The sequence below is a fragment of the Pongo pygmaeus genome, chromosome 12 (assembly GCF_028885625.2).
Source record: "Pongo pygmaeus isolate AG05252 chromosome 12, NHGRI_mPonPyg2-v2.0_pri, whole genome shotgun sequence".
Taxonomy (NCBI): Eukaryota; Metazoa; Chordata; class Mammalia; order Primates; family Hominidae; genus Pongo; species Pongo pygmaeus.
The window spans coordinates 87,641,616-87,654,673 of record NC_072385.2 but is presented as its reverse complement, the minus strand read 5'-3'; the positions used below and the strand labels follow the sequence as shown (position 1 = coordinate 87,654,673).

General features: G+C 44.6%; 1 protein-coding gene across 2 annotated transcripts in view; it reads left to right on the top strand.

Annotated features, from left to right (window-relative positions):
* PRKCE (protein kinase C epsilon) overlaps positions 1-13,058 on the top strand; it is a 531,726-nt gene that overhangs the window by 420,091 nt on the left and 98,577 nt on the right. For both annotated transcript variants that reach the window (XM_054473224.2, XM_054473226.2), the window contains one exon: positions 12,184-12,338. In XM_054473224.2, the coding sequence (XP_054329199.1) occupies positions 12,184-12,338 (155 nt within the window). The remainder of the gene's footprint in view (positions 1-12,183; positions 12,339-13,058) is intronic.

Genomic DNA, 13,058 nt, shown 5'->3' with positions numbered 1-13,058 from the left:
CTCAACCAGGAAAGGTAAGAGGGGGCAGCTTTTTTTCCCTCTCTGTGTAGTGTGAGCAACCTAAATATTTCCATCTAAGCAGGTTATGGTTCCTTCCCACAATTGAAGGGAAATATTGATGTGCCTGTTTATTGGGGGGTCAGCTTCCTGGCCTGATTTGCTTATCTTTAAAACAGTCACAAGAACTTGGCATATTCTTAGGAAAGAAAAGGGTAAGAAAAGAATCATCGTGTCTTGACAGCTGGTTGTAAAGTGAAGGAGTCAGTAAACAGGTTGGTGGTTTTATATATACATGAGATTGAAAAAAGTAGCCTTGATTGTTTTTCCCTGAATCGGCTGGTCATTTTAATATCGATGTGGGCATGTTCTAATCCCCTGGTTAGTCAGCAGGATTTCTTTCTAAGTAGAATTAAACAAGCAAAGAAACAAACAACAACAACAACAACAACAACAAAAACCACAGAAGAAACAGCAGCAATAATAACAATAGCAGCAGGAGGAGCCACAATGAAATGGTTCAAGGATTGACCTACCCCAGGACTGCAGGTTTTATTTACTGCAGTATTCAGTACTGGAGTCTCCTGGAAATCAGAACTCCAGCATGACCTCTGTAGGTTTTGCTTTTTCTGTTGGTACAGGAACTGATACGGTGACTCTTGAGTTTCTGGAATCAGAGCGGCAGCCACGAGGGCTGCGTAGGTTCTGTGTGAGGCCCAGCTCCAGCATCAGTGGTTGGAGACCTGGGAGACTCTTTGAGTTCTTCTTTACTGAGTTGCACGTGCACTGAGCCTGGGCAGATGGGGATCTACAAGGGGTGTTTTGAGCACCAGCTGTTAGCCACTTATGTCCTGCCTGGAACACAGGAAGGTGTAAATGTGGGAAACAGGCAGAGTCTCATGCAGTCCCTACACCGGATCGTGGGGAATCGCCTGCGCTCACAGGAAGAGCATTGGTAGAGGGCAAGCCGTTATGTGGGCTTTGGCTGGGTTGGGGAAATTGGATTAGAACAAGAATACTTTTATTTCTATGCTCAAAAATCTTTTTCTTTTTTTTTTTTTTTTGAGACGGAGTCTCGCTCTGTCGCCCAGGCTAGAGTGCAGCGGCGTGATCTCGGCTCACTGCAAGCTCCGCCGCCTGGTTTCACGCCGTTCTCCTGCCTGAGCCTCCAGAGTAGCTGGGACTATAGGCACCCACCACCAGGCCCGGCTAACTTTTTGTATTTTTTAGTAGAGACAGGGTATCACCGTATTAGCCAGGATGGTCTTAATCTCCTCGTGATCCGCCCACCTCGGCCTCCCAAAGTGCTGGGATTACAGGCGTGAGCCGCCGTGCCCGGCCCGCTTAAAAATCTTATAAGAAATATTTCATAGGCCAAAGTCCTAAACTTTGGCCGCAAACAGCTGGCTACTGGTGGCAACAGGTGCCAGTGAGCAACCTGTTTTTTGATTTCTATTTAAGTTATTTCTTGGCTGGATGTGGTGGCTCACACCTGTAATCCCAGCATTTTGGGAGGCCAAGGTGGGCAGATTGCTTGAGTCTAGGAGTTTGAGACCAGCCTGGGCCTAGGCGACATAACGAAACCCTCTCTCTACAAAAAAATATGAAAAATTAGGCAGGCATGGTGACATCCACCTGTAGTCCCAGCTACTCAGGAGACTGAGGTGAGAGGATTGCTTGAGCCTGGGAGGCCAAGGCTGCAGTGAGCCAAAATCAAGCCACTGCACTCCAGCCTGGGCAACAGAGTGAGGCCCTGTCTCTAAATAAATAGATAAATTCTTGAAAGCATCAAAAAGGGATTTGGCTAAGGCATCCTCTTGGCCAGAATGGGCAGACTGGAGCGTGAAACTTCTGCAAGATGATCAGGACACAGCATTGAGTAGAGGCCTGAGACAAAGGTTCCTGAAGCCATCCAGCTTTTCTGAAGTCCAGGTGAACAGCCAGGGACAGAGAACAGTAGCCAGATGCCATGCCCCACGAATGGCAATTGATAGAGAAAGCAGCCAGTGGGGCGAAACCAGGAGGAAGCCAGCATACTGGGAAGTGATGATTCAGCCTGGACATTGATGCTGGTCATGCAATGGAGGAAAAGAAAGAGTCTCTGCAAAACAGTACCACTGTGCTTTCTATTGGCCAGGTTCCCCTTCTAAAACCCTCCTGATTCTGTCATTTTCAAAGAGGAAACTAACAACACACCATTCCTGCTTAACTTTAGATGCTGCTATTGTTCGTGGCAGGAGACCGCTCTGGTGGTCAGCATTAACGAGATGTAGCCTAGTTGGGGGCTGCTCCATTTGTGCTGTCATATCATGTGATAAAAACTTCTTTTTCCTAGGACGTTGATGACCCCTGGAAAAGGAAAGTGTTCTCTGATCTATTGGACCAAAACTTTTCTTCTTTCCCCTGGCTTTCACACACAGATGGAAGTGAGTGGGACAGGGTGGCGGTAATTTGAGGTCATTCCCTGGGATAAGTGCAACTCTAATTAGAGGCAGGAAATGTTTATTTGAGTTTTATTGGGTGAGTCAGTTTGGCGCAGCTTTAGGTCACTCTAAACTTGGGGTATCCTGTTTAAGTCAAATAATCATAGTTTTAAGCAACTGGAAACAAATATCAGATATATGTGAATGAAATTTTTACTTTCTCAACCAGCAGACTATAGAGTGGAGTTTTTACCATTTGGCCAATTGTAATTAAGGCTTTTCTCCAACAAAAAAGGCATCTCCCCTTTTACCAAAAGTGGGATGGACTCTACCCTCTCTGGCTTATAGACAATCGTTATAAGAAAGAACCATGTCTACAGACAATGGAATATTATTTAACCTTAAAAAAGAAAGAAATTTGGAACAATGTGAATGAAACAGGAGGATATTACGCCAAGTGAAATAACCCAGACACAGAAGGATAAATACTACTTGATACTACTCACCTGATGAATCTAAAATAGTCGAACTCATAGAAGCAGAGAGTAGAATAGGTTGGTGGATTCCAGAGGCTGGTGGAGGGGGAATCGGGGAGGTGTTCACCAAAAGGCACAAAGTTTCAGTTATGAAAGATGAAGGTAAGTCCTAGTGATTTGCTGGGCAGCATAATGCCAATTTCCCAATACTGTATTGTATACTTAAATATTTGCTAAGACTGCAGATTTTATGTTTTCTCTCTGTCTCTCTCTCTCTCGCGCACACACACACACACACACGCACACCAAAAATAATAATAATAATAAAAAGAATGGACAGGAACTTTGGGAGGTGATGGATGTGTTTATGGAATAGATTGTGGTGATGGTTTCATGGGTGTATACTCATCTCCAAGCTTATCAAGTTGTATACATGAAATATGTACAGCTTTCCGTATGTCAACCAGACCTCAAAAAGTAGTTTTAAAAAAAGAAAATAATAAAAATACAGCATTGCATTTAGAAAGAAAGAGAAAAAGAAAAGAACTAGTCATGTGAAAACCCATTTTATGTATCCCATCTTACAACTGGTGTGGATGGAATTGGCCTTTGCTATAGGTGTGGTTGTGATAACTCTGAATTTGGAGAAAGACCACAAGAAGGTTATTACATACTTGTGTATGGCTTTGAACGATGGGAGTTAGCAGGGGGTGAAGGCCTAGTAGAATAAGGGCTGAAAACATGTGAAAATGACTTTTTAAACATCATTAAGGTGGTTATTTTTTGTTATTATTACATAGGAACATTGACATCACTAAAAATAATTATTACTCAGATGAGACTCTTTCATTCTGTATGAATTGACAGGCAAGTCCCCAGTAAGAAAAAAAAATCCTTCTTTCTATTACCCACACTGACCTTCTAGAAATACAGAGTTGGAAGTTCTGGGACACTGACTAGACAAGGCTCTGCCTGTAGTTCACACATAGTCTGTCTACTTTAGAGCTGGAAAGTCCCACTCAACATTATTTACTGTTTTCATTTATTGTAATGATGGTTGTACTTTCTTTGTGGCTTAACATTCAGAAATGGGGAAATAAATTTGATTTGGTGAAGTTCTCCAAAGTGGCTGTATATTTATTTTGTTTCTACCAAGGAAGTGTAGTAGTGAGGAATGAGGATTGCTTGTTTGTCTTTTTCAAAGACAATAAAACATTTTGGACAATGGAAATGGGGAAGAGAGAATAACTTCAGGCTGCCTTCTTCCAATCCACCTTGAACTCTGCTTCCAGAAGAGTTTTCCTTAAAATCAACTTGATGCCATTTTGCAACTCCAGAAACTTCCAGGGGCCGGACGTGGTGTCTTACACCTGCAATCCCAGCACTATAAGAGGCTGAGGCAGGAGGATCACTTAAGGCCAGGAGTCACGAGTTCAAAACCAACCTGGGCGTCATAGCAAGACTCTGTCTCTAAAAAAAAAAAAAAAAAAAAAATTAGCTGGACATGGTGGCACATGCATGTAGTCTCAACTACTCAGAAGGCTGAAGTGGGAGGGTCATTTGAGCCCAGGAGTTCAAGGCTGCAGTGAGCTATGATCATGCCACTGCACTATAGCCTGGGTGACAGAGCAGGACCCTGTCTCAAAAAAAAATAAAATAAGATTTTAGGATTCTTTACTTCCCACCTATGTTCTCAGAAGCACTTTTCTGTCTCCTTCGTACCTATTTCCTGGATCTATGCACTGTTTCCTAAATGACAGTTTTTTTACTGAGCTCACACCTAGCTTCCTCATTCCCACATGTAATTTTCGTCTCTGCTTACCTCTGCCCTTCAAGGTTGTGCTTCTAATTTGCCAGGCCTTCTCCTCCTCCCACTCACATTGTTCAAGATTTTACTCAAGTGTAGTCTTTGCCCCAGTTCAGCTTTATCTCAAACAAATTCCTATAGCAGTGGTCAGTTTCATACACCAGTTGTACTGTAGAATATATAGGAGTTTCTGGCCGGGCACGGTCGATCACGCCTGTAATCCCGGCACTTTGGGAGGCCGAAGCAGGTGGATCACGAGGTCAGGAGATCAAAACCATCCTGGCCAACATGGTGAAACCCCGTCTCTACTAAAAATACAAAAATTAGCAAGGTGTGGCGGCGTGCGCCTGTACTCCCAGCTACCCGGGAGGCTGAGGCAGGAGAATTGCTTGAACCCGAAGGTGGAGGCTGCAGTGAGCTGAGATCATGCCACTGCACTCCAGCCTGAGTGACAGAGTAAGACTCTGTCTCAAAAAAAAAAAAAAAAGAAAAGAAAATATAGGACTTTCCATAGGACTGTTTTGTATAATGATCTTCTCTAAGTGATAAAGCCTGGATGAGAGATGATTATTCTCTAGGGGGTGCTAAGATACAATCCAGATACATAGGCTTCACAATCTGATTGGATACAGGAGAGTTTAGCACGTAATTATACAGCATTTTGTGTTGTTTTTCATGATTTCCTGTCTTCAGTTTCTAGCTCTTGAAAAACATAAGCCATGGCTTATATTATCTTCTATATCTATATCCCCCAGCCACCTACCCAAAAGCTGGGCCCCAAGGAAAGACCTGTTGAATTGATAGGTTAGATGATATAGACATGGAGGGGAGAAGATGTTTCAGAGTGTGAAGTTAGGACCCACAATTTCCTTATATGGTGCATTGGAGAAACTGCTCATGCTGTCACCAGCACATCAAGTATGGACTATTTCAAGCCTGGTCTTTAGTTGGTCATTTATGTGAAATTGATGTAAGAGCTATAAAATCTTTGCACTTATAAACAGCTGACAGGTAATGGAGAATCTGTGTGTCCAAAGAAACCTAACTGCTGCTGAGGGGAAGCCTCTGGCTATCTGTCACACCTTGAAAGGCAAACAGGGCAAACCTAGTTTTCTCTTCAAAGGCAGGAAAGGTTAGCGCTCTGGGAAAATGGAGCCCAATGGGAATTTCAAACACACGATGTGGTTCTTCCAGCTCGTAGGTCATTATTAACTATTCTTACCCTAAATGGCCGTGACACATAATCTCTTTCCTAATTTTATTATTTTACTTGCTATCACAAGACCGTAACTTTTTAGACATTCAGGTGAGATTAAGGGAGGAGGTGGTGGAATAAGGCTTTTAAAATCTTTGATTACCTCAGAAAACGTATTTGCTTACTTTACCAGGAAGTTGATGTTTTGTTTTGTTTTGTTTTCTACCCATGCCAAGAGGGGATTAATGAGTAGCTGCTGGGTTTGCCAGCTTTCTTTTGATTTCATTTATGTAATTAAGCAGTTCTCAGAATGACTTGAGGTTCTCACCCTGCATCAAAACATGCTTCTCAAATGTGTTAGATTTGGAGGCCAGAAACAATGCAGACTCAGTAGAGGGAGGAGAAATGAAAATTTTACCTTGCTTTAAAACACCCTTAATGTATAAAAAAAGAGTTGATCATGCTTTGGGGTCATGAACATGGAGCTTTGTTGAGTAGAAAACAAGTTAAAACTAAAGTTCAAAATGGGCTAAAGTTAGAATAGCTCAAGATGAGGTTTTACAATAGAAATGACGTGGGGAAACCAACTCTGGATTACCTTTGAGTTTCTAGCAATCTGAACCATGTGCATGGTGGGTGTTCAAGAACTCAGGCATTTGACGCAGACATAATAGGAACCCACTATATGCCTGGCTCAGTTCTAGTTGCTGGACTACAGTAAGGAACTAAAGCAACAAAAATTCCTCCTCTCATGGTGCTCCCTGGAGCGAAGGTTGGATGAGCAGATTTTGCTTGAGCGCCTCCTCAGGTATGGAGTTTGGAGCTAGTATTGCTTGGGATTGCTAGAAAGAATAAGTGTGTTCCTCAAGGAGCTGAACATCTCACTGGGAAGTGAAGACAACTATCCAAAGAACAAAAGAACCACTCAAGTCCAAAACCAAATACTGGGGTGTCGATATAGACAGACCCTCTGAAATGGTGAGAGTGGGCACCCAGCTCCAGGTTCTGCAGACACAGGCTCACGGCAGCAGGCTGACTTAACTAGCTAAGCAGTAAGAATTTGCAGTTATGCATACACACACACACACACACACACACACACACATTTTTAGAGGGAGGGTTTCACCGTGTTGCCCAGGCTGGAGCACAGTGATGCGATCACGGCTCACTGAAGCCTTCACCTCCTGGGCTCAAGCAACCCTCCCACCTCAGCCTCCCAAGTAGCTGGAACTACAGGCATGCACCACGATGCCTGGCTAACTTTTTAATTTTTTTGTATAGACAGGGTCTTGCTATGTTGTTTAGGCCTCAAGCCATCCTCCCACCTCAGCCTTCCAAAGTGCTGGGATCACAGGCATGAGCCATCACACCTGGCCTGCAGATATAAATATTTAGATCACTCTTTGCTTCTTATAGCCCCCTAAACTTTTTTGTTCTTCTATTCATATGGTGTTTGCTTTTAAAAGAGATTATAACAACTTCTCTTTCAGGTTAGTTCAATTCCCTTAAAAAACAGCAAGCCAGAGTTACCAACAGTTCCTGCCCTCATGAAGCACACAGACTACGGGGGGAGAAAGTTATAAATTAATTACACAAATAAAACCTCGGCTGTGCTGAATGCTACAACAGAGAGTGTAGCATGTCATAGGGGGATCTGACCTTGTCAGAGAAGTCAGGGGCAGCTTCCTGGAAGAAAAGATGGTTGTGCTGAGATCTGAAGGGTGAGGAGGGGAGAGGAGAAAACGTTCCAGGCAGAAAGAACAGCGTGAGTAAAGCCCTGGGGCAGAGGGAACAAGCGACAGCTGGAAAGGAGAAGACTGAGAAGATCACACAGACTTTGAGGCATATTAGAGAGTTTTCCGTTTATTCCTAGAGTAACAGGGAGACTTTAATAGAATCAAGCTATAGAGGCTGGGCATGGTGGCTCATGCCTGTAATCCCAGCATTTTGGGAGGCCAAGGCGAGTGGATCACTTGATGTCAGGAGTTTGAGACCAGCCTGGGCAGCATGGCAAAACCCCATCTCTACTAAAAATACAGAAAATAGCTGGGCATGGTGGCATTTGCCTTTACTCCCAGCTACTCGGGAGGCTGAGGCAGGAGAATCACTTGAACCTGGGAGGCGAGGTTGCAGCGAGTCAAGATCACACCATTCCACTCCAGCCTGGGTGACAGAGCAAAACTCTCAAAAAAACTAAGCAGTAGACTTAGAGGAGGAAGGGGGATGGGTTACAAGCAGATTTCTGTTTCGGCAGAGTCCCTCTACCTGGAGCGTGACCAGCATTTGGAGGGGAACTGGAGTAAATGTGGGGAGCATCAGCAGCAAGGCATCTGCAAGAATCTAGGCAAGGGATGATAGTTGCTTGGGCCATAATGATGGGCATGATGGTGGTAGAGAGAGAGAGAAATGGACAAGTATACAGGGAAAAAGGTACAAAATGCAAAGATACGATAAGTAAACATGACAGGACTTAGTGAGGGCTGAGGGAGAGAGAGGTATTAAATGACTAAGGTTTCTGAAGGGTGAAGCTTTGCCCCGAGACCTAGAGAACTAGTTCATTGGGGTAGATCGTGAAGTCAATTTTGGATGTGTTGGGCTTGAGTGCCTTTGGGGCATCTGGATGGAGATGTCAGAACCGCAGTTGGATGAGTGGTCCGGAGCTTATGAGTCATCTGCGTAGAGGTTCCTTGGAAACTGGGCGTGGAGGAGATCCTCAGCAAGCACTCAGTGAGGATGGGGAGCATCTGGAGCCCAGCCTCGTGGGATTCCAACACTTAACAGCTGGGAAGAGGTGAAGCCCATGAGAGAGGCAGAGAAAACCCTGCCAGAAATTTAGGGGGGAAGCCTGAAAGCCAAGGGAAACAAGTGTGTGTTGAAAGAGGATGTGGTCAGGGAAGAAAGCTGCAGAGAGGTCAAAGAAAATGAAGACTTATGATAATAACTGCTGGAATACCATCTATAGCAACAGTCATAGCCAGTCTTCATTTTGAGCCAGGCATTTTAACATATAATTTAACCTTCATGAGAATTCTGTAAGGCAGCTTCTATTACTCAATCATCCTGATTTTTTTTTTTGAGACGGAGTTTCTCTCTGTCACCCAGGCTGGAGTGCAGTGGCGCAATCTCAGCTCACTGCAACTTCCACCTCCCGAGCTCAAACGATTCCCTTTCATGCCTCAGCCTCCTGAGTAGCTGGGATTACAGGCATGAGCCACCATGCCCAGGTAATTTTGTATTTTTTGTATAGACAGGGTTTCGCCATGTTGGCCAGGTTGATCTCGATCTCCTGGCCTCAAGTGATCTGCCTACCTCGGTCTCCCAAAGTTCTGGGATTACAGGCATGAGCCACTACGCCAGGCCCATCCTCATTTTTACAGAACGGAAAACTGAGCACAGAGAGCCAAAGGCATTTGCCTGAGTCATTTGCAGCCAGTGAGTGATAAAACCGATATGGGAATGCCTCTTTCTCACCCCACAGCCCCTACTGTTAAAAACTGTGTCCAGTGTTGGTGGAATAAAAAGCAGCCAGCGAGGATGATGGGGAGGGTAGATTTTTCCCCTTTAGAGATTTGGATTCTCCTAAACACAGTCAAGGAAATACTCCATTGTTGCTTAAGTCCAAGTCCAGGGCTGGTGACTATGGAATGGGCACCTCAGTGGCTATTTCAGGTGGTGTGGTTCAGTGTTCAGTGAATGATCCAGCTGCACTTCTCATGTGAAAGGCTTATCCTGGTGCTCCAGGGCAGAGGCTGTCACAGTGTTGTCCCTGGCCTGCCAGCATTGCCAGGAAACTTATTAGAGGATTCAGATTTTCAGACTCCGCCCCAGATCTTCTGAACCAGATATCTGAGTAGGGGGCTCAGGAATCCATGTCCTAACAAGCTTACATGTGATTCTAATGCACAAGTTTAAGAGTCTTTGTTCTTGGAAGGAATCCTTGAAATGACAAAAAGGAGACCAAAATAATGTATAATCCTTATATTGCACAGATGCAAGATACCTAGGCAGAAACCAGATGGAGGAGAGTCAGTGCTTCTCAACCCTGGCCGCACATGGGAATCACCTGAGGAGCTTTCACAACTACTGAGACCAGGCCCCAACCCTCAGAAATTCTGATTCCAATGGTCTGGGGTTGGCCAGAGCATTTAATTTTTGAAATGAGGATTTGAATGGAGAATGGATGATTGAATAAACAGTCGGCAAGGTAGCCCATGTACTTCTGATAACAAAATTGTACTCTGAGGAGAAAAGGAGGTAGGCCTTGAAGGCGAAGGGCAAAGTAAATGGAAGAAAAGCTGGACTTAGGCCCTTTGTGAATACCGGTAAAGATGGAATAATTCTGGAGACTGCAGTGGGGGTGAAGGTAGTTTGAATTAGTAACAATTCTTAACTATGGACTTTATTTTCAAAGAGATGTCAATAGTAAGATAGATATGCTTCCTAAATAAAGAAGCTCATTGGTAAATGTTACTGAGACCTAATGGAAAATAATATGCTAACATCCTCCTGGAAGCTTCACTTAGACTATACCTATGTGTTAAAAATGTGAGCCGGGCGTGGTGGCTCATGCCTGTAATCCCAGCACTTTGGGAGGCCGAGGCGGGCGGATCACGAGGTCAGGAGATCAAGACCATCCTGGCCAACATGGTGAAACGCCATCTCTACTAAAAATACAAAAATTAACTGGGCATGGTGGTGCATGTCTGTAATCCCAGCTACTCAGGAGTCTGAGGCAGGAGAATCGCTTGAACCAGGGAGTCAGAAGTTGCAGTGAGCTGAGATCACACCACTGCACTCCAGCCTAGCAAGAGAGCAAGACTCCGTCTCAAAAAAAAAAAAAAAAAAAAGAATGTGCTCTGCGTCTCTGGCTTCTTAAACCTCACCATTTACTTCGCTAACCTTCCTCTACAACTGATCTGGTCAGTTTACTGGCCCCTAAACTTGCTCACTCCATTCCCATGTCCTGGCATTGGTTCCTGCCGCCCCCGACCTTCTTTTTCTCTCCAGGCCTAGCTGCACCTAAAATCCTCCATGGCCTCCCAAGTCAGAGAGCTCGTTTTTCTCTGAATCTTTTTAGCACCTGGTGTCTTTCATGCATTCGGCTCTTATTTTGTTTTTTTATCATTTTGTCCATTTCCCATCTCCACCCCTGGATTGTAAGCTCCCCAGGACAGCAATGGCTTATAATTATTTGCCCTCACCTAGCAGCTTAGCACCCTAGGATATAATAGTCAAGAAACGGTGCAAAGAGAATGTCAGTCCATCCTCTCCCCACATTATCATGGATTGCAGGTAAGAAGGGGCCACCTACAATAAGGTGTGACTGTGGTTTGGCCATTCTGAGGGCTGCCTTGCAGGAGGAAACCATAGGGGATCCTGGAAGGATTATCCTCCAAAGTAAAAAGTGGCCCTCACAGTGAATGGGGGTTCACAGTCTCATGATTCCACATTGCAATCTATTGGTCTCCTGGGACTGCCTCAACAAATTACTGCAAACTTGGTGGCTTAAAACAATAGAAATGTGTTCTGTCACAGTTCTGGAAGCCAAGAGTCTAGCATCACTGGGCCTACATGAAGGTGCTGGCTAGGCTGTTCTCCCTCCAGAGGTTCCGCTCCTTGCCTCTTCTAGCTTCTGGGGCTGTCTGCATCCTTTGGCTTGTGACTGCTTCACTCCAATCTCTGCCTCTGTGGCCACTTGGCCTCCTCCCTCCCTGACTCAGGTCTTCCTCCACCTGCCTCTTATAAGGACACTTATGATTGTATTTAAGACCCACGCTGGTGATCCAGGATAACCTCCCCATCTCAGGATCCTTCACTTAATTACATCTGCAAAATCCTTTTTTTTTTTTTAGCCATATGAGGTAACATTCACACATTCAAGGGTTAGGACCTGGATATCTTTTAGAGGAGGATTGTTCAACCTACCACACATATAAAGACAACTGGAGCCCCAAAAGGGCAGAGACTTGTGCAAGACCACACTTCCAGATGACAACAAAAATCAAAGATTCGGGTCTCCTTTCTGTCCATTTAGGCTTTTTCCACTAGACCGAGATGATGCCCACCGAAGGAAGACAGAGCAAAAGTAAAATTGCGCTTCATACCCTAATCTGTGTGCTTTATTCGTTTGTCTTCTTTCTGGATCAGGTTCTACCAGGATTCACCCACCTTTGAGGCTTCTTCCCCCTTGAGTCCTGGTAACCTTACACTGAGCTCACACTAAGCTGGCCTGTGTGGGCAGCTGCAATCAAATGACCCAAATGGCATTTTCTTCTCTCCTTTCAGGACCGCCTCTTTTTCGTCATGGAATATGTAAATGGTGGAGACCTCATGTTTCAGATTCAGCGCTCCCGAAAATTCGACGAGCCTCGTTCACGGTTCTATGCTGCAGAGGTCACATCAGCCCTCATGTTCCTCCACCAGCATGGAGTCATCTACAGGTAGCCTCTTCTCTCCTCCTCTTTCCTGAAAGTGAAGAAAATAAAGGATGCTTCAGACACTTGAACTGACTTCAGCTCCTGCCCACTCGTCTCTTAGCAACCTGCTTTAGATTAGTTGTTTGTTCTAATTTGCTTACAGAAGACTTTTTTGGGGGGCTGTTTATTCCTGTGAATGTTAGTATTTGAATGGCCCTGGGAGATTTGACCCACTGTTTGTGCCAGTTTTGATTTAAAGCTCAAGCATGACATTTTAAAGGCTTGGTGCCAGGTGACCTTGGTGCGACCTTCATTTCTCTCTCTCCTCCACCCTTTTCCGTGGACATCAGGGCATTCTCTTTACGTTTTTCTTCTGTGCCATGAACTTCCTCCCCTTCCCAGTCTTTTGCCACTTCCTGAGTTTGTTTGGCTTAGTTTTCTCCAGCAGATAGAATCAGGGAAGGAGGAGTTGCTTGAGGGACTGGAGGTTTATGATCTTGGGTTGGGAACAAAGAATGGGAACTAGACAATATCCAACAGGAAGTGACTTTTTGCAGATCTTCCAATCCTTTATTACTGCCCACTCCCCTTCCAAGAAACACACGCACGTCCACACACACATGCACGCGCACACTGATTTTCCATAAAGAGAACAAGAGTATACAGGCTCTTCTGTGAGGTCAGGAATTCTGGGAGGAGTGAATATTTATAATTAACAATGAGGACACTAAAGTTCCTTAAGGT